Raw genomic sequence first — 27,319 nt, 5'->3', positions numbered from 1 at the left:
ATCCCTCTCCGCCCCCTGTCTTACTTTATTATGCATTACTTTTCAAGAAAAAGACACAAAGCAGAAAGCCAGGAAGGTATAGTTCATTTCTTTGGGGGGTTTTACAGAGGACTTCTCCATGCTAGTGAAACTTCACTAGCTAGATCTACTTCACCCACCATCCATTTCAAGTAAGTTTCTCTCTCATTTTCTCTACTTGTCTAGTCTGTTTTATTCACATTCTCTCTCGCCCTCTCTCTAAAAGACCCACAGAGAGGAGAGGAAGCTTGGGTTTTTGCAGACGAACTTGTATTTTGTGCTAGATCCAAGTTCCACCATTTCAATCCAAGGACACATGTTACTCTTTTAAGACATCTGAGGTTTATCTTCCCCGTTTTTACCCTGCAAGTTTTCAGTTTCTTTTTTCCATTCCCTTTGTCGGTGAACAGTGTTTTGTTGCTTTGTCGATTATGATTATTTTGCTACAAAATGGATTTTCGAAATCGGGAGATTTATAATAATACTTGTATTTTGCTATTTTGTTGTTATAATAATAATAGTTATTAGTATTATTATTATTTTTCCCAAAAGAGAGTAGTGAAACCGACTCCTTAACTGGAACAATAATGCCATGTCAGTGGGTCTTGCTTGAAATTTATGAGACCCTTCACGCCCCCCGGCTTTTACTATTTTTTTGGGTTTCCTTTCCTTTCCAATGTTTCTTAGGTTCCTTACTATTCTGTTTTGGGGTGACTTAAAACGTCAACAATATTCATTGTTATGGTATGCTGTCTTGTTGTTGTGGTGGTTGAATCAGGCTACTTTAGCTTAAAAATGGAGGAACCTTTAAGTGACGAGGCGGCTAAAAAGTCTCCAACTTCAGACAAACAGGGGCAGCAGTCATCTGTTAGCTCAATGCCAATCCCTATGAAGGTTTCGAAAACCACAAAACCTACCATTTCAGCCAATTCCAACCTCTTAACACCAATTGGTTCTATTCGAAAGAGGACTGAACCAAAAAACAGTTCAGATTCAAGTTCAAATGTGACCGCCAAAAACGCATCCTCCTGCAATACCAAGTCAGTTCCTATCGCCAGAAGAAACAGCACTGGAGGGGTTCCTGAGAAGCAACCCGTCTCTTCAACAAAACGGCGGAATACCAGCGGAAAGACTAATGCTGTTTCGGATCCAGTGAGGAGGTCCCTTCCAGAGCTTAGAAGGAGTTCCTTGCCTCCTACAAAACCCATGGTTAGAACTTGTAGTGTTTCTGAGACTAGGAACTCAGTTCCCATGGACAAGTGTTTGAGAGCATCAACTGGGTCAGGTGTAAGTAGGCTGGAGAAGCCTTCAGTTAAGCCAGCATTGCCAGCCTCATCTTCTTCTTCTTCTTCTTCTTCTTCAAGAAGGGTTATTTCCACATCAGTGGACAGTACTGCCAGTAGCATGAGCAGGAAGAAGCTTTCTTCTCCATCTGCTAGGTCCCCTTCTATTTCTAGTGGTTTGAGAGCCGGGTCCCTATTAACTTCTCGGGATAGGAGTTTCAATTTGACTGGACGGAGAAGAGCAGGTGCTCCTGAAAGCCACGATTCTCACTTCATTGCTCTTCCACTGGTGGAAACTAAAGCTGGCGATGATGTGGTACGCATGCTATTCATATGCTGTCCAAAAACCCGAGGCATGCTATTTTTTTTGATGTTCTGGTTTAGTCATTTTGTTGACCACAGAACGAAGCATTTAGGGTAATGGTCCTGTTTTCTGCCACGTTTCTCATCTTTTGAATCTCTGCATTTTACTTCTATGTCAAATATACCATGTAGCATGTTCAATCTAGTATGCGCAGAGTAGAGGACAATGACATGAATTGTTTTACATTTCGTATTCTATTATCTTGGTATATGGAAATCAATAATGTGTCCACATTTTGTATTCTATTATCTTGGTATAAGGAAAATCAATAATGTGTCCATTAGTTCCAAAAAAGAGTCAATGCATTTCCTTATTTCTAATTTTTAACGTCCATTTTTATCTCTTTTCTAAGTGAAGAAATATAACACCATCCTTTTGTAGTTCTAGCTGAAAAAAAGGAAATAAAAAGAGATTGGATTTGTCAATGGTGCATTTTGTTTGATGGACATAAGAAATAAACACTCAGGTTTCTTTTTTAGATACCTATCCAATCATAACTGCTGAATCTTCTTTAAAGTTATGAGCTGGAATTAGTTCATTTGATGTTGTGGCTATCTGTTATACTTGAAGTTGTTAAATACGAGTTCAAGATTAGAGGTGAGGCATTTCAGTTCGGTACTTATGATTATTAACCATCATTATCTTAGTAGCACCCCTTGTATCTTGAAAAGAAAAGGGAAATCGAAAACACACTATGCTTATCATTTCTGCAGGTTGCTATCATAGGCAAATACCATATAGAACACCAATCTCCTTTCTTGGTTTATAAATGCTTCACAATATTCTGAGTCTTGATAGTCATATTAATCTTGAGTATGAATACTGAAAAGAAAACTGTAGATTTGTAGAAAATGGATTGGTTACAGTTCTTTAGTGGAGAAAGAAATAATTATTTATGCGTGTTCTTTTCATAAGCAGTTCAAAATACGTAGATGCATAATGATGCTAGATCCTAAATATTTGTGTAACGTTCAAGTTTTGCATCTTTAAGAAAATCTTTTATCTTACAAAATTGGACTTGTTTCTTGTATTGTTAGAAGAAACTTTGGGGGTGTGTTTTTTTTGGTAAAGTATTTACTGTTTTCTAGATTTTCTTATGTTTTTTGTGTAAAATGTTTTACAGAAAATTAGCCAAGGTGAAATGTTTGACAGACAGCCTATATAATTAATTCAATTGCAGTGCAATGTTTTCAATTCATTAAGTTCCATAATGTATTTTCTCAATTCACAATTTTCCTCTTATGTCATCATCTAACTATTTCAACCTCATTAGAATATATGCTCAATGTACAATATTTCAAGGGAAAAGACTTTACATGTAAAATATTTTATGCAAACCAACACCCCCTTGTTGAGAAAAAGGATTATCAGAATTGAGAGAGGAAAATGCTGTGCATATAAACAAATCATTCTAAAACTCCATGCAAACATATCTGGCAAGGAATAGATGGTGAATTGTGGGCCACACAAGCGTTAGATGATTGGTTAAGCATTTGTTTGAAAATTTGGTGTGATTTGTTTGTATATATAGCCTTGCTCTTTGAGATATCAATTAGTCAGATAACAGTTTTTGGCTTCATTCTGAAGGTTTAGTAAATATCTTGTGACATGGTGATGTGATGTGGCTGATTGACATTCAGAACCCTAAAGTCCATGAGCATTTCGCATACACTTAACAATTCAATGTGTACTTCATGGCAAGCTTGACTGTTGCTGCTTATATTTTCCTTCCACCACTTCTGATTTTGGTCTTTGCCATTTTTTTTGTGATTTTTTTTTCCTGTTGCATCAGAGATTGGATCTTAGAGGACACAAAGTACGTAGTCTCAATGCTAGTGGGTTGAACTTAGCCCAAAATTTGGAGGTAAACATGTACTATCCAGATGTTTTGGTTCTTATATATGCCAAACTTGTGAATAGAGAATGTTTAACTGATACATTTGTGTGACAGTTTGTTTATCTTCGAGACAATCTCCTTTCTACATTGGAAGGAATTGAGATACTGAAGCGTGTGAAGGTTTGTTTTATGTTTCATCATGACTCCATTTCTTATTACTACTCTACTTGGCCATTTTTCACAGTAAACAACTTTTGAATTAGAAAAATTCAAAACGTACTAGAATTCTGCTTTATGCATGTCCATTTTCAAACAAAAGAAGCTTAGTAACTGATTAACAATGCTGTTCTACCAGGTCCTTGATTTGAGTTTCAATGAGTTCAAGGGGCCTGAGTTTGAACCTCTCGAGAATTGCCAGGCCCTTCAGGTTTGTTTCTCATGTCCATTCATCATGGGAGTTTCATTATTATAATAGACTATAGCTTGTGATGGTTTATTTAACAAGGTGGCGAAATATCTATTACCTGTAGCAACTCTATCTTGCTGGGAATCAAATCACATCACTTGTAAACCTTCCTCAGCTTCCTAACCTGGAGGTAAGCCTTTAAATTGTTGCAGCCTTGCTGATTGGCTATTGTAATTCATGATTGATAATGGACTTCTATATCCACATGCAAAAGTAATTATGGTTTGATGTCTTGCTTTTCATTTCAAGTTTCTTTCGGTCGCTCAAAACAAGTTAAAGTCTCTGTCAATGGCAGGCCAACCTCGACTACAGGTGTTCATGCTGTCTAATAATACTCCAGCTTATTTTAAATTCGTGATTGAATCACCGTCTTTAATGTTTTCACCTTCTTTTACTTCTTCAGGTGTTAGCTGCCAGCAAAAACAAAATAACAACTCTGAAGGGTTTCCCGCACCTGCCATCCCTCGAGGTTAGTTTTAAGTTCCTTAATTCTGCCTTTTAACTTCTGGAGACGCATAGTTGCTGAACTAGTCTTGTATTTTCACTTTCTTTACTGCCATGCTCAATCATTCTGTTTCCTTCTGTGTAGTTTATTTAGATTCTTACTACTGTAGCTAGTTTTATGGTACCATCAATGTGGTTAATGCTGATGTATGCAAGTCTGTCTGACTTCAAAATTGATATGATTCTCTTATTTGACCAAATGCTGGATAATGTTTTAAACCAGCCTTGAATTTTTCACACTATGATTTATAAATTATGAAGGAGAGTATTTTGCAACAATTCAAGAATTTGACTTAAGGCTTTCTCATGCTATGCGAACCAATATTGAATGGTTGAAGGTATCTCAATCTTCATCATTATGATTTCTTAGCAGGACAAATTACTGACCAACCAATAGTTTGGCCTAGATTACATTTTGCCCCTATAATTTCACATATTATTCCACGACATCTTTTACTGTATCATTTACTTAACACCCTATATTATGATTCATTTTACTGAAGTTAGTCTCCATCCAAAGATAATGTCTAGCTTTTCCATTGAAGACGCATTATCACAAACCAATCATTAACCCCACCAAATAACCAGGTAGATGATTATTCAAATAAAGAAAAAAGAAAAAGATTACATGTAGTTGGTATCTTCATGATTACCCTTGTCACTGTCATGACTTCTGTCAAACCCCAAAACCTCCCCCGCCACAAAATAATAATTTTTCTTCTCATACCTTGAAACAAAATCGGTTGTCAAAACAATCAGTCAAGTCAAACCAATTAATTAACCCATAATTATAAAAATTCAAAACTTTTACCATGTATCAAAAATTAGAAAAATACATTTTTTGTTTCTTAATCTTCCACCAGTGAAGCTAAACTATTGGAGGCATTTTGGTCAAAAGGGTTGTTATTATTGATTTGGAATTGAATTGAACCTCGATTGGCACTTGGGGGTTGGCCAGCTGTGGAGGAAGACCACAATGTCAACTTGTTGAAGGTGGTTCTATCCTGCCTGTTTGACTGCATATGTGCTGTTATTGAAAAGGTTGATGTCTAAGGCGATACAGAGGTTGACAGTGAAGATGAGGGTGGCAGTGGTGGTCTTGGTGTAGAGAGAGGCAGAATGGAGTCAGAGGGAGGGAGTTTTGACTTTAGAATTGTATGGTTGTTTTATCTTGTAATTTAAGAGAGAGAGAGAGAACATAGGAGGAGGGAAAGAAAGAGTGGGAGTGGAGGAATGGTTGCTGCATGGAGAAGGGTTCCAAGGGTTAATTTTATATTGGGGCATCTTTTTTTTTGGTAATTTCACTAACAGAATTACTGGCCTTTTTTAGCTGCGGGTGTAACCTTTAATATGTGCAACTATAGGGGTAAAGTATAATCTAGGTCAAACCATAGAATGCTCAGGGTAATAGCCTTTTTTTTTATACGTCTTTTACTTTGTTAAAAAGATAATTCCTCATGCTCAAGAATATTTAAGGTTAATATGGCCTAGGGTTAGAGACTAATGAAATCTGTTTCAGTGGTATTTGGACTTGGGAGTAGAAGAAACTACAGAAATATTTTCATTTGCGTTCATCTTTCTGCCAGCATAGTCTGAATTCTCTTGGATCGACATGCAGTTAGAATATTTTTCATCTTCTGTACACATTTATCTTCCAGTGGTGTAAGAGCTGGAGACAAATATTTGATGCATTGATGACATATTAATGAAAACATGTTGCTCATTTTCTTAAACCCCCAAGAAGATACATATTTTTAATATTGTGTTGTGCTGCAGCATTTGCGAGTGGAGGAGAATCCTATACTTAAGATGCCTCATTTAGAAGCTGCCTCGATTTTGCTTGTTGGTCTTACTTTGAAAAAGTTTAATGATAGAGGTATTCTTGGCATGTTTCAAAATGCCTTTATTCAAGATTGAATAATATGTCTGCTCCTTATATACAACAAAACATGCATCTGCATTTTCTTTCAAATGCCTTTCTTCTTCTTTTTTTCTCCACCTTGAAAATAGAGTACTCACTTTATGAAGTTCTCACTTTGTTACTTTTTTTCATTGTTTTCTAAACTTGGAAATTCTGATAGATCTTTCCCAGGAAGAGGTTGCAATTGCAAAGCGTTATCCAGCATGCACGGCATTGTGTATTAGAGATGGCTGGGAGCTTTGTTGCCCTGAGAATGCAGCAGGTATTCATTTTGCAAAACACACTATATTGGTGCTTGGTTTGGACTTTGAAAACTACATTAAATAAATCACCACATCTCTAGCGATGTTGATTTTTTCGAGCTCAGTGGAGAAGCCCCTATGGTAGATGCTTGCTTTATGTAGACAATGATCTCTTTCTCTTGCTTAATTTGTTCTAGGATTGTGTAGTTATTAATTAGTTGCACGTGATTTTTGGGGGGTATTAAATTTTTTATCTTATTTTCCATTTGCTAGCTAATTTTGTCTATTCAACCTCGAGTTAGATTTTTTTTTTTGACTATTTTCTTGAGGTTACATTATAGTTAAATGTTCATGAAAGTTCCCTGTGTTCCTTTTTCGGCCTTCTTTCTTGGTGCTGTTTCTCTCTTCTTTTCTTCTGTCATCTCTGCTCTGATTCTACTAGTCTTGTTCTCCATTACTGAATGCTTAATTACTGTGATGATGGAGGCCATGCCTTTGAAATCAATAACTGCAGGCATTATGATCTGAATGTGGACATGCTAATTCATGTGCTTTGTGCATGTGCACTTGAATCTTTACAAAGTTTTTGATGAATAAAAGTTGACAGGATTTATTAAATTAGTTACAAAGGTGGTAGTTGCTATTTCTAGGTTCAATGCATGCCATGGTACTTCATTCCACCTTTATTACATGTGAGCATCTAAACAATATAAATAGCAATACGGATTCAGTAATATTCCTCACCAACCAAAGATTGTTCCACATGTCAATAGTGCGTGCTACTGACAAGTATCATTCAAATAAGTGAGATATGATAATTTTCCCTTAAATTTCCCTCAATGGGAACAATACCTTCTCCATGCATTCATGTCCACCTCAATTACGCCTGCCATAAATTTCACAGCTTCAAGCACCAATTCCTTATGCATTTATCTGACTCACAGATTAATCAACAGAAGGTGATTGACAAATATGGCTGCTACTTACACAACAAACACTAGTCAACTTACTTTTATATTATATTTGTATCAACATAGTGAGAATCCTTCATAACCATCACTCTCAGCCTAACTATCACAAAACCAACCATAAAAGGATATATGCTGTTTAGCACCTCTATCTAGTTTTTCTTCTTTGATTGCGTTGTGAGGGCTACTGAGCGGGCAATGTATCAGGTTTAGTACATAGTTAATGAGTTCATGTTGAGGAAATAGCTGGACCACCAAAGACTTTGAAACATATAAGGCAACACAAGCAAGGGCCGCATTATGAATCTCCACTGTCATGTTATGTAACACAATGTGAATATTAGGCTGCTGTGACTTGTGAAGCTATCTCACAACAAGTAATTATAGTTGATCTTGCCAATCATGAAGGTTCATTAGTGAAATTCTTAACCTTGAACTGTGGTCTGCTGAACAGACTCCACTTTTCACTTTCTGTATGAGCAATGGAAAGAGCATTACCCTCCTGGCTATCTGCTCAAAGATGCGTTGGTAGATCAACCTTTCGAAGGAGATGCTTGCCACTGCCACTTTGTTTTTGTTCAAGACAACAATCTAAGTGCCACTCCACAGTTAGTCTTAAAGTATCAATGGTTTGTGGGAGAAAGAGCACTTTCAAGCTTTGCTACCATTCCTGATGCCACTGGAGAGGTAATTGATTCATGTCATATATAAACGTTTGAGCAGATATCTTTCATCTTATGCTATGCTGATAGTATCATGTGATGCTTAGGTATACTGGCCAAAGCATGAAGACATCGGTAAATTTCTGAAAGTGGAATGTACTTCTGTAATGGGAGAAATAGAGTATCCTCCTATTTTTGCCATATCGTCATGTGTTTCACCTGGTATGTTTTGCTCTAATTTACTTAAATGAATGGTTGATATTGAGTAAGTTGCTTGTTAATTTAGCTTCTAAGTTATCAACATGTTATTTTATTGTTAGCGGAATAGATTTATAATTTGTAATTATTGATTCACATCAAAGTGGCTTTACATCTACAATAGAAAAGCCCTTTTAGAAATGAAGAAACAGAAAAATATACATGCAAACATTCAAGGAATTGTAGGTTCTGATATTCTCAGTCAAAGAGAGTATGTTATAAAATACATGATGACTTTTCCTTCAACTGAATTTCTTCCCAACCTTTTCTTCAACTATGTAACTTGCGTCATACTGTCTTTTAATCTCACCTTTTCATCTTATAAAGGAAATGGAATTCCAAAGGTTGTGAACCTTGAAGTGCAAGGAGACTTAGTGGAAGGAAATGTTATCAAAGGCTATGCTGGGATTGCATGGTGTGGTGGAACTCCAGGGAAAGGTGTTGCTAGGTAAGATTGATATTGTGGTTGTAGGATATACACATCCAAGGTCAAAATATGCAATTTAACTCCGCTATTGCCTTTTTTCAGTTGGCTGAGGAGAAGATGGAATAGTAGCCCAGTGGTTATTGCAGGGGCAGAAGATGAGGAGTATTGTTTAACTTTAGATGACATTGATTCCAGTTTGGTTTTTATGTACACACCAGTCACAGAAGAAGGCGCCAAAGGGGAACCTCAATATAAATATACTGATTTTGTTAAAGCAGGTGTGTAGGGGATGAAATCCTTGATTAGTTAGTGTACGAGCTGTTTTCTCTTCAATTTCTTATTGATCCTAGATGTTTATGAATTTCCTATTTGAATTTATGCTTGGTTCCCCTTTATCAGGGAAAGGGTAACATCCCAAAGAAATATCTGTTGGGAAAAGGTTGACCCACCCCAAGACATATACTGAATTTAAACAGAATGACTTTCCTGTGATCAAGCGTTTTAATCAATGACAATTTATTTTCTTTGTTCTGAGGTTTTTATTGGTGAAACTCTCTGAGCTTTCTTGTATAAAATAAAAGTCAATTGAAACTTACCATTTGAAACTTAGTATGTTCCTTGAAAAGGCGAGGAAGTAATTTTTCATTTATTCAAATTCAAAGAATGTACCTGAAAATCAAGCCTACTTTTAGCATGAGTGATGAGATATCCTCCTATTTTGCATGAACAACTCTTTTACGTTCAACTCATAATTAACTCAATAATGGTTGCAAACCCTCTAGGCTCAAATAGTTGACTTGGGAATTTAGTTAAAATTTCATAGAAAACTCAGAGTGTTTGTTCTCATGCTCTGAATTTTGACTTTATTGGGTAGTCATATCTGCTATATATTTGCTAAATATTTTCACCATTTATTTTTAAATGCAAATAGTATGGCATTGGATACTGAAGGATTGTGTTTCATTGTGACAGCACCTCCATCAGTCAGCAATGTTCGAATTATTGGAGATATTGTAGAAGGAAATATCATTAAAGGAGTTGGGGATTACTTTGGGGGGAAAGAGGGTCCCAGCAAGTTTGAATGGTTACGGGAGAATAAGAATACTGGGTTAGTGTGCTCAATATCTCATAATTTACCTCTGTTTCTTGGAAAAAAAAACATATTCTCTTGAGTTTGTTTTTAGAGGCATATGCCCTGCTCACTTTTATGCAAATAGCATTGCATATACAAGGCCTTCTTTTCTCCTTGTATGTTTTTAATTTGGGTTTGGATTTTTTTTGTGCTCAACTTTTCATGATTTTCATTTAGACATTTGAGTTCATTTGTTTTTTTAATTGTGGATTCTAAGAGACACATTTCATGGACTCTTTTTTGATAGAAGGTACTTCAATCTTCTTGGCTGTTTTTATTTTTTATTTTGTAGAGATTTTGTATCCATATCAACTGGTACATCTGAGTATGCCTTGACCAATGAAGATGTTGGACGATGCTTAGCTTTTGTTTATTCACCCATTAATTTTGAAGGTAGGTCCATTGCCCTTTTTGTTGTTGAAATTATAAGAAACATGTTTTCTCATCATCTAGATTTCTGATAGTTATATTTACGTAGTATAATAGTTAGCATTCTTTGCAGGACAGGAAGGGAAATCTGTTTCAATATTTTCTCACCCAGTGAAGCAAGGTAGATTGAGATGATGCCAACATATTTTCACCTTTTTTTTTCTTGTGCCAGGGGCCCGGAGGCATTGTTATGCTTCCTGGTTATGATGAAAATGTCTGATAGATTTGAAGCTCGTATCAGTTGGCAAGTAATGTGTCTTTTTCTAAATTAAATTCATTTTTGAACCTCTTGCAGTCTGTGGTAACCCTACATCAACATAACTGAAGCACATGTTAGTTTTAGTAAATATAAGAAAGTAGGTTCACTTTTACTCATGCAAATGTCAACTAGTCAATGACTCAGCATGGTTTTCAAGTTTGTCCTACTCAGGGAAATCAGGATCATGGGAAGTGAAATTTGTTTGTGGCACTAATCTTAGTTTCTCTTGCTATGTATGCCATTCTTCCTTCTTTAATTTGTTTGTTTCCTTCAGTTGTGTAATACATCAACTTTAGTGGCCAAGGCAGGAAAACTTTCAGTGTAGTTTCACTGTTTCTTTCTTTCTCAAGCCATTCTGTTTAAATGTCAAGGGTGGGTGTGTGTGTGTGAGGGTGTACTTTTCCTCAAATGAAAATCCAATTAGTGATGCCCCAGATATTTTAGCAATATTAGGGGCACTGTTGCCTAGGTGGCCAATTTTATTGTTTGTTTTTCTCTCTTTATTCCTGCCGTTTCTATTCCATGCCAATGGTTGCTTGTTATCCTAGTCAAGTATTATCCTCATGAAAAAATCAAAATAGTTGCTCCTCTATCAAGTTTAGAGTCTTAGTTGTTTATCATGCCTACTGAAAAATGTACAATTAGTTCTTTATAAGTGTGCTTCATCAGTGTATACTCTTCAAATATGGTATGGTCTTCTAGATTATATTCTTGATAACAACGATACAATGAGCTTTATGAAATTCCTTGCATTATAGTTTTCTTCTATTGCTAATAATATTTATTGCAGTATTTTGTTGTTGGTATCTTTGTAATGTTTTTGCAGTTTTATCGTGTTGCATAAAGTTTCTGACTCCCATTGGTTGTGATGGTTTTGTTTACTCCAAATTCAGCACCTCCTAAAGTAAAGAATATAAAGATAATTGGTCATTTACGTGAAAACAGTAAGGTCACTGTAACTGCTACTGTTACTGGAGGAACTGAAGGTTCTAGCAGAGTTCAGTGGTTTAAAACAAGTTCTTCAAAATTGGATGGTGAGAATAGTCTTGATGCATTGATCACAGCAAAGATTGCAAAGGTGGGTAAACCTGTATGTCTGTGTATGTACACAGAAATAATGGGCCAGTGTCTCCTTTTCTTTTATTTTTGTTGGATGTTCATAGTTGAACTTTTGCCTTAATTTAGGCATTACGAATACCTTTAGGAGCAGTTGGTTATTACATTGTTGCGAAATATACTCCTATGACTCCAGATGGTGAATCTGGAGAACCAGCATATGCTATATCTGAAAAAGCAGTTGAGAGTAAGTAAATCCTTTTCCTCTGCCTTGCTAAAGATTCTTGAATATGTTCTTGACACAAGGTAAAGTTCTGGTTTGAAATTCACATAATCTACATGTTATTTTTCCACATGTTTCAGCTCTCCCCCCAAGCCTAAATTTCTTATCAATTTCGGGTGACTACACTGAAGGTGGGATATTGACAGCATCATACGGTTATGTAGGTGGTCATGAAGGGAAAAGTGAATATAATTGGTTTCTTCATGAGGTAAATGCTTAAATCTAATCCATGTGCGCTGCAACTTCAAATTTTTTGTCACATTAATTTAATTTTTCACTTGTTTAGACCTGTCTTCTTAATGATAATCAGATGAAATTAAAGTTTTGTTAAGATGCTTACTTCAAAAGATTCATATTTCTAACTTTCATTGCTAGCATATAAGAGATGTTGCTTTGACAATCATTCTACTGAAATCGTTTTTGTATTTGATGCTCTTGTGGATAACCCATACCCATGCAATGAAGATTTTCCTTCATGATATCCTTCTCTTATTTCCATGAATAAATTCTTACACTTGGTGTGTGTTTGGTTATGGGTTAAAGTTGGTCAACCTCAAAATGGGGGTTAAATGTTAACCTATAGGGGATGGGGTAGCAAAATTTTTGAGTGGGGAAATAATTTCGAAGTTTGACATTTTTTTCTTCTTTCCAAATTCAAATTCCATTCCCTTTTTCATTCACACCCAACAAATGGATCCTACCATTATTTATTATTGTTTTATTATATTTATTTTAATATCAATTTAAAAATTATTGGGTCCCACCATTATGAGTAGTTTTTATACACCTACCAAACATCTTTAATACTTTACCTTTTAACCAATTTCTTGGATTCTTAACACTTATCCCTTGGTACTTAACCCCTTAACATTTAGGTTTTCTATTCACATCCTGTAGCCAGTCAAGATCCTAATGACTATCATATTCTCATTTCTTCCATGGCTCAATCTGGATACCAGTTTAACTTCAAAATGCTCTGTAAACAAATAACTCAAATTTAGGCCTTTAGGGTATGTCCACCTTGCATGCTACATCACTGGCATCTGCGTGTAGCATGCTTATTCCATGATCACAAATGATTTGCTCCCCCCTGCCCTTCTTTCCAAGCGTGTGTTTTTATAGTGCAATAACTTTGATTTTTCTGCTTTTTATCCTTTCTCAATTCATAGTTGCACTTAGTATCTTCATCCTTCAACACCAGGAGAATTTTCATTTTAGTTTCTTTTGCCACTTCAGCTGACATGCATACTTTCTCCTTGTGGCACAAAATGTTCAATGTAGCTTAACAAATTGGACAATCTTTGAAAAGTATTTTCTTTCCCCTCTCATAGTGCTCTGGAAGATGGTACGTTTTAGTTTATGCATATTTACATATTGCAGTCTTGGTGGATATTCTTGCTTTTCCTTACTCATAACAGACTGTTTGTTTTTTTTTTTATTTGAAAGAAAAAACTTTGCCATTTTTTTCCATGTGAGGTCGCAATGTCCAGTAGAAAATTGGACACTAGAGGTTCCAAGAGGCTTTCTGAAATAGGTTTTTTCCCTCCCTTTTATGTGGGGTAACAGCTCATGCTGCAAGGTGTAGCCTTTTTTATTTAACTATCTGCTATTTGTGATTCAATTTTTCAAGTCATTTTTTGCATCTCTAGAGAAATAGATAGGATATCTAGAAGTTAACCATTTGAGTCTTAGCCAAATACGTTCAAATTATTAGTATTCATTTTTGTTTTGCTCTTATGCCATTTGGAATATGTATCTTGGAACTCTAGCTTGTTTAATGTACCAAATGGTTTCCTTGTTTCTTCTATCAACTTTTTTTTCTAGTCTTGACATCCATTTTATTGCTTTTTTTTTTTTTGTATCAAGTATATTTGATTATTCCTTTGTTTAGAAACAACAATCAAGCCTCAAACCCAAGCTAGTTGGGGTAGGCTATTTTAGTGTTGTCAAGAGGCGCTGGCCTAGGTGAGGCAAGACCACAACACCTTTATTAGTCTGAGGCGATGGATTTCAATGAAGTGTTGCCTAAGCAAGTGCCTGACTGAAATACTTTTTTTTTTTCTTGTTGGATTTGTTTTTAACTAATTTATGTTTTGACCTATTTGTCCATTTTTAAATTTACCACAAGAAACAACTTAGGGGTATTTTTGTTAAAAAAAAACAAAGATTAGGGTAAAAAAAGAATAAAAAAATCATTAAAGTGAGAGGGAGACATACAGTCAAAGAAGGGCACTTGAAGAGAAACATAAGCCAACTTTGCGTTGAATAGAGTCAGAGAACAACACAAGTACAAATGAGGATGTTTTTGAAGATTAATGAATAATGATGATGATTTCAAGTTTGCCTTTTAATCTATTTGGCTACTTACTGCAGACCACTTTAAATTATCTTTTTTTGTTTTAAGGGTGAAAAATATAACTTTATATGACTATGGCATGGTATTCTATATTTTCTTTTGATTTTCTAACAATCTAATCTTAATTGGGAAGATATATATTTTAGATTTATTTTATATAATATAATATATTATATTATATTATACCATAACATTGTACACTTTTTTTAATCTATAACATGTTGCCTTGGTTCATTTGGGCGAGCAACTCAAGCATTTTACAGGCTTTCTGCCTTCACCTTGTCTTTAACAACACTGGGCTATTTGTATTCCTTTGCACCATTCCATTCGATTATCCCACTATTTTGAAACTGGGTAGTAAAGAGTTGAGTGTTTTAGTTTAAAGAAATAAAATTATCAAATGTGTCTAATGCCCGTTTTTTATCCAAGAATTGCACTTAAACTGACTTTTCAGTGTTGTTTGGAATTTTCAGTTTGAAAGAGACAATGGAACCTTGATACTTGAGGGTTCTGGAGTTCTTCGGTATTGTGTTACCAGAGATGCAATTGGTAAATTCATATCTTTTCAGTGCATCCCAGTCCGTGATGATGGAATAGCAGGTGAGCCAAGAACTTGCATGGGGGTGGAACGCATTCAACCAGGTGATTTTCTTGTCTCAAGTTTATATAATTTTGCTTGCTTGTGTAAGTGTGTGAACCAAGAATAGATGAAGCTGCAAAATGTTGCAATTAATGTAAATCACAATATAAAACTAAAGTTTATAAGCAAAGCCAATGATTTGTTTTTTTCACCTTAATTAGCTCTTTTCCTTAAATGTTTATTGGCATTGAAGTAGATATTAGGCACAATTCCACCACTACTTTTTGTTGATATTAATTTTCAAATAAATGGAGGGATTAGGTTTTGAATTCTTGACATCTAGGTCACATAGACTTTACTATATATATAAAAAATCAACATGAAAGTTTAAGCTGTTAAGTGAAGGTTGAAGATAAATTGAAAGCATATTAGTTTCTTGTGGTTTAGGTATTTCTATGAACTAGCTATCTGTTGTGAATGCTTACCAAGATTTGTGTGTTTAAACTGGTTTGTGCTGTCTGCATGTAGCTAGTTATGTTTTTTATGTTTCAAATTTATTTCTTCATGAGAAGTTGTCTTTGATGATTAGGAAGTCCAAGATTGCTTTCTCTGCAAATAGTTGGAAATGCTATTGAAGGAACTTCACTAAGCGTTGACAAAAAATACTGGGGAGGTGAAGAGGGGAATTCAGTTTTCTGCTGGTTTCGGGTACTTTTTTCTTTATGCATGTATGGACTTAGTAATCTTCTCATATTTTGAAGGCAAATTGCCATAGTTGCTTGTGACATAGTGTAGCAGAAAGGAGGAACATCACTTGCTGGTAGAATTGGCATTTTTCTGCGGCATCTGATTGTTGACTGCTTTATGCTTTATTCATCAAGCTATTCTTTTCCAGACTAGTGCAGATGGTGCTCAAATTGAAATTCAAGGAGCCAATACTTCGTCATACATGCTTTCAGTTGATGACATTGGCTTCTTTGTCTCGGTTTCATGTGAGCCTGTGAGAAGTGATTGGGCTTGTGGTCCTGCCATTTTTTCTGAACAGATTGGACCTATTATACCAGGCATGTGATGTCCTTTCCATAGTTGCTACCCTTTTTCTTTGCTGTGTTTCTTTATAAGCTTCCGAATTATGCAGTTTTTGAGATTTAATCTCTTCTATTCCATCATGTAATAGTTGACTCATTAAGGTCTGGTTTTGTGATTCTATCTTTAAAATCTTGCACAGGTCCTCCAACTTGTCAGTCATTGGAGTTTCTGGGATCGATGATGGAAGGACAACGTTTGAGCTTTGTTGCATCATATATTGGAGGGTGAGAATTCTAGTGAACAAGATGTCCTTTTCTTTTTTTGGCATTAGCAACCTATTGTCTTACTGAGTGCTGGAATGTTAGGCCTGTTGTAGTTGTTTCTTCTGAAATTAAAGCCTTTCTATGATTCAGAGAGAGAGGGAATTGCTTCCATGAATGGTTTAGAGTGAAAAGTGGTGGTAGCAGGGAGAAATTAAGTGTGGATGGTAAGTTTCTGTGAAGCAACTGAAATATGATGTTTTACCAATTCGATTTGTCTTCTTGGAATTACTAGATTAGAAAATATCTTCTTAAAATGTTGCAGAGTATCTTGATTTGACTTTAGAGGATGCTGGACAATGCATCGAACTTGTTTACACTCCAATTCGCAAAGATGGTCTGAAAGGAAGCCCATGGACCATATTATCTGATGTGATTGTACCTGGTGAGTCATACTTTCATAATTCAGAAAATATAAGACGCAACAATAATCTTTCTGTGGACCTTAACATCTCTGAAAATTATTGCCTAAAATAAAATAAAAATTTCTGTAGCTTTTGTTTGTCTAAAAAAGATCTTTGATTCTGATTGGACTGCCCACATTGTTGTTATGAACTTGTGATTGCTTAATAATAAGATTACTTTAGGGGATAGGACATGACTCTCTAGCAGGAATTTTTCCTTATGTCAAATTTTACTCGGGGATCGAAATTAGTACCGGAAGGCTACACTTGAGGGAAAGCTTTGGGACGACACATGGATTGAGTTTGAGTTGTTTTGGGTTGTTATGTATCATTGTTGTCATGCCTGCATGATAATTAGGTTATAGAACGTCATGGTTTCAAAAAGCTCATGCCTTTACATTTACTTCTGTGAATCTAAATTAGCACTCAAAAGGTGCTCTTGATGGAAAGCTTTGGAAGGACATAAATGGATTTGAGTTTGATTTGGTTGGGTTTGTGATGATACAAGTATCATCAGCTTTGTGCATGTTACTTAATTCTTCTTTTTTTATTTTTTGGAAAAGTTTTAAGTTGTATAAATCCAAAAATAATTACAAGATACAAGGGGTATACCCCAAGTAGTACAAGTCCGAATACTGGATCAAGAGACCATAAGGTCAAAACAAAGAACAAAGCTAAAACAACAAGAAAACAAAGCAAAAGCTAAAATAGAGACATCTGGTCGACTGGTTTCTGGGAAATCCAGAACCGGTTGACCAGTTAAACAAAGAAAAGCCTAGGAACTGGTTTCTGTCCGACTGATAGATGATTGATTGAAAAAGATTAAAAACCCAAGATGATGCAAGACATATTTGAAATTTCTGTTCTAGGAAGGATTTGTGGTGAGCTAGGGTTTGTTGTTTGTAGAATTAGAGTAGCATAGAGTTTGTTTAGAAAGAAATAAGGAGAAATTAGGCTGTGAACAGTGATCCGTTACTGTAGCAGCATTGCTTTTATGCAAGAAAGAAATAAAATTACGAGAAATAGAACAGGAGACCAGAGAGTGAAAATAAAAATATAGCATCCCTCATTTATAGAGATTAAAACTCGTTAAATGATCAGGATTTCTAATCCTTACTTGACTAGGACTGAAACTAAATAGGAATACTCTATTAAAGACTAAGCTTACAAAATAACCCATGACACAAGACTCCAAATCCCAAACATAGAAATCTACCAAGGACACTAATTGTGTTTTTTTTTTTTTAACCAAAAGACCTGTTAGTTGAAGAAGAATTGCTTAATGTAGCTTTGGGTTTCCAAAGTGGAGAGTGTTTCTCTAAGAATAACATAGCTACTTCATCACAATGTTTGGTGAGTTTAATGTTTTAAATTCCTAAACTTCTGGAAAACTAGCCAAAATCTATATCAAAATAGATTTTCTGGTAATTGAATGCTATATGTGATGCAATTGTAGGATCGTGTTTTTTAAAGATAGACACACGTCATTGTTCTGTAAAATGTCTTATGGGAACTCAAAAACATATTTCAAAGGGGGTTTTATTGAATCTAATTGACATTCTGGTGTTTTTAGCACTGATTCTAATTCAGCATTTTCTTGTTCTATAAAATTTCTATCACTCAAATTTGTCTTATTCTATATTTACTCTTTTTAAATAGCTGATCCAGTGGGATTGGAACTTGTGATTCCTAATTGTTATGAGGACAAGGAGGCCATCCCACAAAAAACATACTTCGGTGGACATGAAGGTGCTGGAGAGTACATTTGGTTTAGAACAAGTGACAAGCTAAATAAATCTGAATTGTTGGATATATCAAATGCTGGTGATGATGATCTTATATGTGGTAAAACCTTGTAAGTAGCTTGTAGAATATATTCGGTTCAAAGAGTAGAGAAAGTTCATCTTAACCATGAATTTCTGAGACTGATGTGCACTATGGCAGGGCATATACTCCATCCATTGAAGATGTTGGAGCTTATTTGGCTCTGTACTGGCTGCCTACTCGTTCAGATGGCAAGTGTGGAAAGCCTTTAGTCACAATTTCCAACTCTCCAGTTAACCCTGGTATTCATTCATAAATTTCAACTTCATATGTTCTTTGACAACAAAGACCTATCTTGGTATGCAAGGTTATAGATAGTCATAGACCTTCCATAAACATCATCTCAGGTGCATGCATTTTGGAGTTTTGTTAATCTTGTGATGAACCTATGATATATTGGCCACTTTTTGAACCACAGTATGGTTGATTAAATTGAATTACATGTACTCCATTATACCAATCCATGGTCTGGCCCAAGTTATGCCAAGAAGCTGCATTTGTCTTTTCCTTAAATTAGCTCATTAAAAAGTGGAATTGATATCTTGTGGCAGCACTTCCAGTAGTTTCTGATGTTCATGTGAAGGAGCTGTCTTCGGGGTTTTATGCTGGAGAAGGAAAATATTTTGGTGGGCATGAGGGATTGAGCCTCTTCAGCTGGTATAGAGAGACAAATGAGGGAACAATCATTCTTATTAATGGGGCTAACTCTAGAACGTACAAAGTCACAGATTTGGATTACAATTGCTGCTTATTGTTTGGGTACCTGTTCTTACTCTTTTTTACCATCCCATCTAAGTTCCTCAAGTTTAAACTTAGTTATCTATTGGTGTGCCAAACATTTGAATATTACTCTAGAATGATTTTCCAGTATTCCTTTGGTTCATAAGGCTATGTGATGATACATGTCCAAATTTTTCTCGTAGGTACACACCTGTTCGTTCAGATTCAGTAGTAGGTGAGCTTAAGTTGTCCGAGCCAACTAACATCATTCTCCCAGGTGTGTAGTCTCTTTCGGGAAAGAATGGGGAATATGATTTTGCATTTATGTGCTAAATAGCGAGCACATTTTTTTACTGTAGATGAGCTGTATAAACTGGACTGGCTGACCTTATCACTTATTCATGCCCCACAACAACACCCCCGGCCCCCTCCCCCGCGAACTCTTCAGTGTTGTTGTTTTCTGTATTCTTGTAGATCAAAATGCTGCAAATTTCTGTCCAAATGTTATGTTACCTTAAAAACATTAAATAGAAATGAAGGTGGGTAATATTATCGTTCACAAATTTCATTACTATTCCTGAACAACTACCTCTAGTCAGCAGGATCTAGCCTATCATTCACAAGATTTATATTATCTCAGTTTCCCTGTTTTTTGTGTAGATGAAGAGAAGCCTTGAAAGATAAATTAGAAATTCATGGGAGGGAGTGTCCTAGATTTATAATACTGTGCTCTTTGATTTCTTAAACAAAGTTACATGGAATTGAATAAAGAAGTTACTATTCCTGAACAACTACCTCTAGTCAGCAGGCTTTTGCCTTGTGCTCTAATTATCTCATTGTACAACTCACAATTTTAGGTGAGTTCTGTTGATGAATATATCTTCTGTGAAACCATACTCTGTATGGATTCAATTCAGTCAACCTGAAGTCCAAACTAGCTGGGAATGTTGGGGGAGGTGTGGAAAAGGATAAAAGCATGATATTGTACTTTGATCTAAATTAGGCTGTGTAAGATTGTATCCTTTTTTGGGTTGTGTTCATAAGTTGAATCGGGAAATGGGAGATTGCTTTTTATTAAAAAATTTGGATTTTGTATTTAATTTAATGGGAAAATTGTTGATGGCATTTACTAGGATTTTAATTCCTATTTATTCGAGTTTAGGGTTTTCATGAGAGTGCTATAAATACTTGCATGATGGTCCCTGTAAATGGATCCACAACGAAATCTTTCCTTTTACTTTTTCAACTTTTTCCCCTTGTTTTCCAAGAATCTAATGTAACCTAGAAACCTTCAAACTTTGTTTTTGTTGCTTGCAAGATCATCATGTACTCAAGTGGTTGAATTTCCTCATGACAATCAAGATTGTCATTATCATTGTTCAAAAACTTTTGTAGTAGCTCTTGCAAAGGTTTTGAAGCTAGACCTGCCTTCCGAGTAGATTTATGTTTACATCAAATTATTATTTCAGTCTAGTCAATAAGACTAATTCTCGAGAAACTAGAGCTCATGAAATTAGAAAGACAATTGGCTTTACTATGTTAAAAAGCAGGCTTAGTAATGTTACCACCAAAAGTTTTTGACAACCATGAAAAAATTGTCCTAATTTCTTGAGCTTTGGTTTCTTATGATATAGCTTTTTTGGCTAGTTAGAGTAATAAGTCTATCTAGACATAAGTCTATCTAGAAGACAGGTCTATCTCCTAAACCCTTGCAAGAATGATCCATGTGCATAGACATTCCTCTTTCCAAATTCTTATCGAAGCTCTTGCAAGGTAATTTTGTTGAACATGGCATGTAGTACTCGTTTGCAGACAGATGCGACCTTAGTATTCTATCTGGAGTTCTATTGATGTATATGTCTGTCCCCTTTCTTTGATTCTTTGCTTTCCTTGCTGCATTACGTTCTTCTCTTCTACCCTGTTGCTTTTATTGATACAGTTGCTGAACATTATATATGCTATGCTCTATTGTATACTGCGTTGTGGCTACTTCTCCTTGGGAGCATCATGCAAATTAAACTATATTTCTTATTTGTCCCAGAGCTTCCACAAGTGGAAATGGTTGCTCTCACGGGAAAGGCAATTGAAGGTGATGTACTTACTGCTGTTGAAGTGATCCCGAAGAGTGAAACCCAAAGAAATGTTTGGAGCAAGTACAAAAAAGAAGTCAAATACCAATGGTGAAATGCAAAATTCTCTTTTAGATTTTTTTTCCCTGTTAGATTTCTAATAACAACTAGTATTGTTAGGCATTCTTTCCCTATATCCTTAGCAAAATTTTAAAGTATATTTATGAAGGGTCAATGCAATTGAAGTGTTTTAAACTTGTTCATATTACAACAGCAACATGTATCTAACCCGATCTTCTTTTTACTGGAACCAAAATTCATATGAAGGCAAACATTTTTAAATCATTTTACTTCTGTTGGGAATCTGAATAAATAGATGCTAAAACACTTTGGTATACTTTCTGGCTATTGGTGAAATGACATGCATAACCATTAGATGGCTGGTTTCCATTTCAGAATTTGGCATGTATGCAATGAAGTCAGAAATATTTCCAGTCTCTTGAATTTCATCACAAGTCCTTAGCTATTGTCATTCTCTCATTTGACACAAAGATGCTGCAGGTTCTGTTCAACAGTGACAGGGGATGGCTCTTTTGAACTCTTGCCTGCACAGCACTCTTGTTCTTACAAGTTGCAGTTAGAAGATATCGGTAGACGCTTCAGATGTGAATGTATTGTGACTGATGTCTTTGGAAGGTTGAGTGAATTAGCATATGCTGAGACTGCTGCTGTGTTGCCAGGTCTTTTGCTTTAAACTGTGTTTTTTCTCTATTCAGGGGAAATTATTTCATATTTTAATCTATCTCCATCAATTTGATTTCAAAATTTTGTATCACTCCGTGAGATGTATGTACTTATTCTGATGGGACATGGTTTTTAAGTAACACACTCCATTTTCTTGATTTAAATTTCCAAATTTAATATTTTTTTGACATTTTGGCCAACTATGGATGTCCATTTCTGAACTGAATATTAATCACATGTTGCAAATGTTTCACATATGCTTGGATATTTCCTTATTCAGGTTAAAGTCTTCTGTTTAATCTAAATGTTGTGAAAGTAGTGTTATATCACTCTCTCTCCACACACACGCACGCACGCACACTAGGGATACCTGTATTTTTTACTAAATTTTACAATATTAGAGGAAGTTTTTTTAAGTCATGAAAAAGTAAATCTTGCTATTAATGTAACATTTACCATGGATTATCTAAGATCTATCATAGATTGACACATCTGTTAGTAAAATATTTAATAAGAGGGTGAGCCTTTTATGTGTGTGTGTATATATAAATGTGTGTGTGCGTGTGCGTGCCTATTTCAAACTATCCATTATTTTGGAGAGCACTCACGCATGAACCTTTAATGTCCTTTTTGATTATCTATTGCATGATTTTACAAATAGTTGTTTTTCTTGGATTTTTCATTGATGAAAGTTTCTGTTCTTTTCTTTTTGTTGACATGTTCGTTGCTAAGATTTTATTGTACCTGCTGCTATTGGCAATTTTTCTTGAATGCCTAACACTTGATTGCATTCTTATATTATCTCAGTATTTGTTCTCATGAACTCTTCTTCTTGTTTAAGTAATTGATATATTGATTGATTTTAGGGATTCCTAGAATAAATAAGTTGGAGATTGAGGGTAGGGGTTTTCACACCAACTTATATGCTGTTAGAAGCATTTACAGTGGAGGAAAAGAAGGAAAAAGTAGAATTCAATGGCTTAGATCAATGATTGGTAGTCCCGATCTAATCTCCATTCCAGGTATGACAGCTGAAAAACCATTAAAATGTTCTATAAAATGCTGTAACCATACACTCAAACAAAAAGCTCCACATGGACATATTTGTTGACAGTAATCTCTTCATTTAGTTTCATTGCTGGTGGTGGGTTCCACTCAAGTACAAGTAAAAATGTTGACAGAATGTTGTATTTGACTAGGAAAATTATTTGATCTTGTAGGGGAGGTGGGAAGGATGTATGAAGCTAATGTTGATGATGTGGGGTACAGGCTAGTGGCAGTTTATATTCCTGTGAGAGATGATGGTGTTGAGGGGCAACCGGTGTCTGCATCAACAGAGCCAATTGCAGTTGGTATGCTCGAATTCCCTCCACTACTTGTACTTCCCCTTTCCCACTGTTTATTTTAAACAATTTAGCAAATTGTTGTTGGTATAAAATCAATGTCACCTAAACAGGTTCAGCAGGGTTTGAATTTTTACAGTTATCTAATCCCTCTGATTCTAGCCTAAACCCTAGAAGGAACTGTGGAACAATACCCAACCAAAAGAGCACTAGTATCTGTGTGAAACAAAATCTAACATAGAGATTCCTTATATGTATTTAAGTGAAATTTTGAGAAAAGAAAATAGAAAGTCATGGATTTCAAACAGGAAGAACATAGGTTGGTTCGGATGAAATTTATGTTACTATAGTTGATATTTTATATGAAAATAATTTGTTTCTTATCATCAACATCAAGCTCAATAACAGTCATGTATTTTATCTTTAGCTTTGGGAATAAGTGATGTTTATTTTAGATAGAATGATTGGTAATTAAAAAAAATAATAAAACCTTCCTTTTAAGAGTTAAATGTTTGCTGCAATTGAGCTTGCCATAACTCTGTTAAAATTCCTCCATTGATTTCTGAATCATAGTATTTATCTTTCAGTAATTGTCATGAAAGTGTAACTTTTTTATTGGGTATTTAGGTGGTAGAGGAGTGAACGTCTCATTTTTAAATATATAGGAAGCAACTTTCCTGAAATTTTACAAAATTGAGACTAGGATTGGGAACTTGAAACGCAAAGAGATTAGGGCAAACAAAGTAAAGAAAAAGAGAGGGTTTGAGTTTTTTAGTTTGTATATCTTTCAATTTTTTTGTTTTTTTTGGAAAATAGGATCAAATGTGCCTTGCTTTTATGAAGAAAAGATTTAGGAAGTGCCTTGTTGAAAAAGAAAAGGAAATTAAAAGATTTCCTGGTTGAACTCTGATGGACACCCATCTTACAGTATTTGCTGCTTGGTTCAACTTTAGCTGATTGGGCTTTAAGCAAGCCCGGCATTGCAAGTTTGATGGCGGATCAGTCATGTGACATGAAATCATCAAACTTATTATTTTTTTTTGTTGGTTCAACAGAACCTAAGACAGGTTTTGGACTGCACAATGGGGTATCTCCTATTATTAAATCCCACAAGCCCTTCTATTGCTTGGACTAGAGCACTCCAGGTGGGAATGGCCACTGGGTGTTCTTTTGGGGACAATTTGCAGTGAAATTTAAAATCTTAAATAATGTATTGATTAAGAAATGAGTCGTGTGTGTTGAATTTGATGTATAAACAGACAAGTTTTGACTTGCAATTCTTTTGTCCTGCTCCAAGGACAAAACCACAGCTAGCTTTATGTATGGGTTTTCATGTCCATGTCCTACCTTAGTTTCGTTTAGTTTTTCCCCACTCACTTATGTGAAATACCTTCTCTAATTATGATTAATCCTGTAAAATCTCGTAAGTTTTTTGATTGTCTGTCATCAATTTTCTCCGCTGATTTTGGCATGATTGACTTTCAGAGCCTGATGTTTTCAAAGAAGTTAAGCAGAAGATTGAACTTGGATCTGTGAAGTTTGAGGTGTGTATATTTTAAGTATTGTGATGAATATAATTTCCTCTATACTAATTGATTTTTGGTTCTCTTGGTATAGTTGCTGATGTTTCTTGTACATCTTCAGTTTTGTATTTGTTGAATTTATTGTAAATTATGCATCTCAGAATGTACCAAACTATACTTTCATGTAACGAATAGTATTTCAAGATTGTTTTTTATATAGTTTTTGTTTTTCTTTTTGACTGAAGCTGTTTTTGGCCTCTTTTCTGTTGAGTTATAAAGGTTTGGTGGAGGTGTTTTGAACGTACATCTCATGTTCTAGAACTCTTTTAATTGGAGGGGAGAAGGATATGAGGTTGAATTCTGACTTCTGTTCTTTTGGGTTTTCTCTGTGAAAGTATGAGAGAGATGCTTGCCTGAATTACCATGTTTGCTATTTTTGTTTGGTTCAGATCTAATATATTATTGCTTGTCATGAAAGGACTGCTTGAAGATGACAATTGCAATAGTCTTGACTGTCCAAGCCAGTTCATTTATGTGTATTCTCTTACATTATTCAAGAACTGACTGCAAATCTTTGTATACAGGCATTATGTGACAAGGACCGTTCTCCAAAAAAGGTTTTTCCATGTCATTGCAATTTTGAGGTTAAAGTTGGAATGATAAAAAAATATAGCATTTTATTGTTACTGTTAATATTGCAGGTTCCTGGAGAGGGTAGTCTTGAGAGAAGAATACTAGAAGTTAATAGGAAAAGAGTGAAAGTTGTGAAGCCTGGTTCTAAGACTTCTTTTCCAACTACTGAAATTCGTGGAAGTTATGCTCCTCCCTTTCATGTGAGTTTGTGTCTGAACTTTAATAATTTTGTATACACCTTGCTTACTTTGTCCCGTGGCATACAGTATTATTCCAAACTCGTTTCTTATCATGATTTCAAGAAGGAATTCGTTTTAGGTTTTCATTTAGTCCAATCGCATACCAATTTTGCTTTAAATTATCAATTCAATGTCAACTTTAACAAACATTATACTATAAATGTAGAAGTACTCTTGACAGTTTGGTAAATGAATTTAGAAGTACTCTGATGTGGTAAAAATAGAAAATTACCCCTGGTTTTCATTTAGTCCAATCGCATACCAATTTTGCTTTAAATTATCAATTCAATGTCAACTTTAACAAACATTATACTATAAATGTAGAAGTACTCTTGACAGTTTGGTAAATGAATTTAGAAGTACTCTGATGTGGTAAAAATAGAAAATTAGCCCTGGTTTTTTGTCTTTTTCAATGCATCTCACTTTATGATGCTCTCTTCCCACATCACAGTAATGTTTTTTGCTCACAACTTATTTATTTAGCTTTGTCAATAATCGGAGCTTAAACTTAAAGCACCTTTAGTCCAGTTATAGTTTGCTTTTCCCAATCTTATTACTACCAGAAAAGCTAAGGTTAAAGATATTTTTTCAGGTGGAGCTTTTCCGAAATGACCAACATCGGCTTAGGATAGTGGTGGATAGTGAGAATGAAGTAGACCTGATGGTCCACTCGAGACATTTGCGGGATGTCATCACTCTTGTGATTCGAGGCTTTGCTCAGCGATTCAATAGCACATCCCTCAATTCTTTGCTCAAAATAGACAATAACTATGGTGTAAAATGACTTCGTATTTATGCATAGGTTTTTAGTTATGTGGGCGTCCACTCGTCTGTCACGCCCATTTCACTTTCATTTTTTTTCTCTAATTATCTGTGGTGCCTGCATGTATTTCAGAAGTATTTTGTAGAAAACAGGGTGAGGTGTCAAGAGATTTGTCGACGATGAAATCAAGTCGTTAACCTAACATTTTGATGTATGGTTTCAGACTAGGCGTCCAGAATCTGCATGTGAAAATTTGAGGTTAAGACGGCCTGCCATGAGCCCGCTAATATTTGGGACGCTGTAATATCCAGTTTTTCAAACAGCCCAAGAAAATGCAGGTGGTGGCCTGACGGCATATATTGTTTCTAGTATTAAAGAATCAAATCCTTAATTGGTTATTGATTATTGTTTTTGAGTTTGTGTTAATAGAAGTATGTTTCGCACAATTAGACATGTTCTCTCTCGAACTTTTGAAAACTATTTTTAATCTCGAAAGTCGAAAACTTTTAGCAATTTCTCGAACTTTTGAAAACTATTTTTTATACTACAAAACAACTTCGAAATGATAATCTCGAAAGTCGAAAACTTTTAGCAAGTTTGATGGCCATTACAGACACTATTTCTAGAACTTTTTGTAAATAAAATAGAATGTTGTTGCAGGCT

General features: G+C 35.2%; 1 protein-coding gene across 1 annotated transcript; it reads left to right on the top strand.

Annotated features, from left to right (window-relative positions):
- On the top strand, nt 1–26,895 carry LOC105117016 (187-kDa microtubule-associated protein AIR9-like). The gene is made up of 38 exons (XM_011014547.1): nt 1–170; nt 797–1,617; nt 3,458–3,529; nt 3,617–3,682; nt 3,858–3,929; nt 4,033–4,098; nt 4,218–4,280; nt 4,372–4,437; nt 6,249–6,348; nt 6,554–6,655; nt 8,058–8,290; nt 8,373–8,487; nt 8,851–8,971; nt 9,053–9,228; nt 9,923–10,058; nt 10,375–10,475; nt 10,585–10,632; nt 11,664–11,848; nt 11,956–12,073; nt 12,190–12,317; nt 14,939–15,107; nt 15,635–15,753; nt 15,941–16,109; nt 16,274–16,358; nt 16,488–16,561; nt 16,660–16,779; nt 18,458–18,653; nt 18,743–18,864; nt 19,174–19,381; nt 19,546–19,619; nt 21,384–21,522; nt 21,973–22,151; nt 23,022–23,177; nt 23,376–23,507; nt 24,984–25,042; nt 25,606–25,638; nt 25,723–25,854; nt 26,486–26,895. The coding sequence occupies exons 2-38, from the start codon at nt 814–816 to the stop codon at nt 26,675–26,677; spliced, it is 5,130 nt and encodes a 1,709-aa protein (XP_011012849.1). The 5' UTR covers nt 1–170; nt 797–813; the 3' UTR covers nt 26,678–26,895.
- The last annotated feature ends 424 nt before the right edge of the window (nt 26,896–27,319 follow it).

Source organism: Populus euphratica, unplaced genomic scaffold (assembly GCF_000495115.2).
Source record: "Populus euphratica unplaced genomic scaffold, PopEup_1.0 scaffold1144.1, whole genome shotgun sequence".
Lineage (NCBI taxonomy): Eukaryota > Viridiplantae > Streptophyta > Magnoliopsida > Malpighiales > Salicaceae > Populus > Populus euphratica.
The sequence above is the reverse complement of the archived record's forward strand: the minus strand, read 5'-3'. Positions and strand labels throughout refer to the sequence as shown.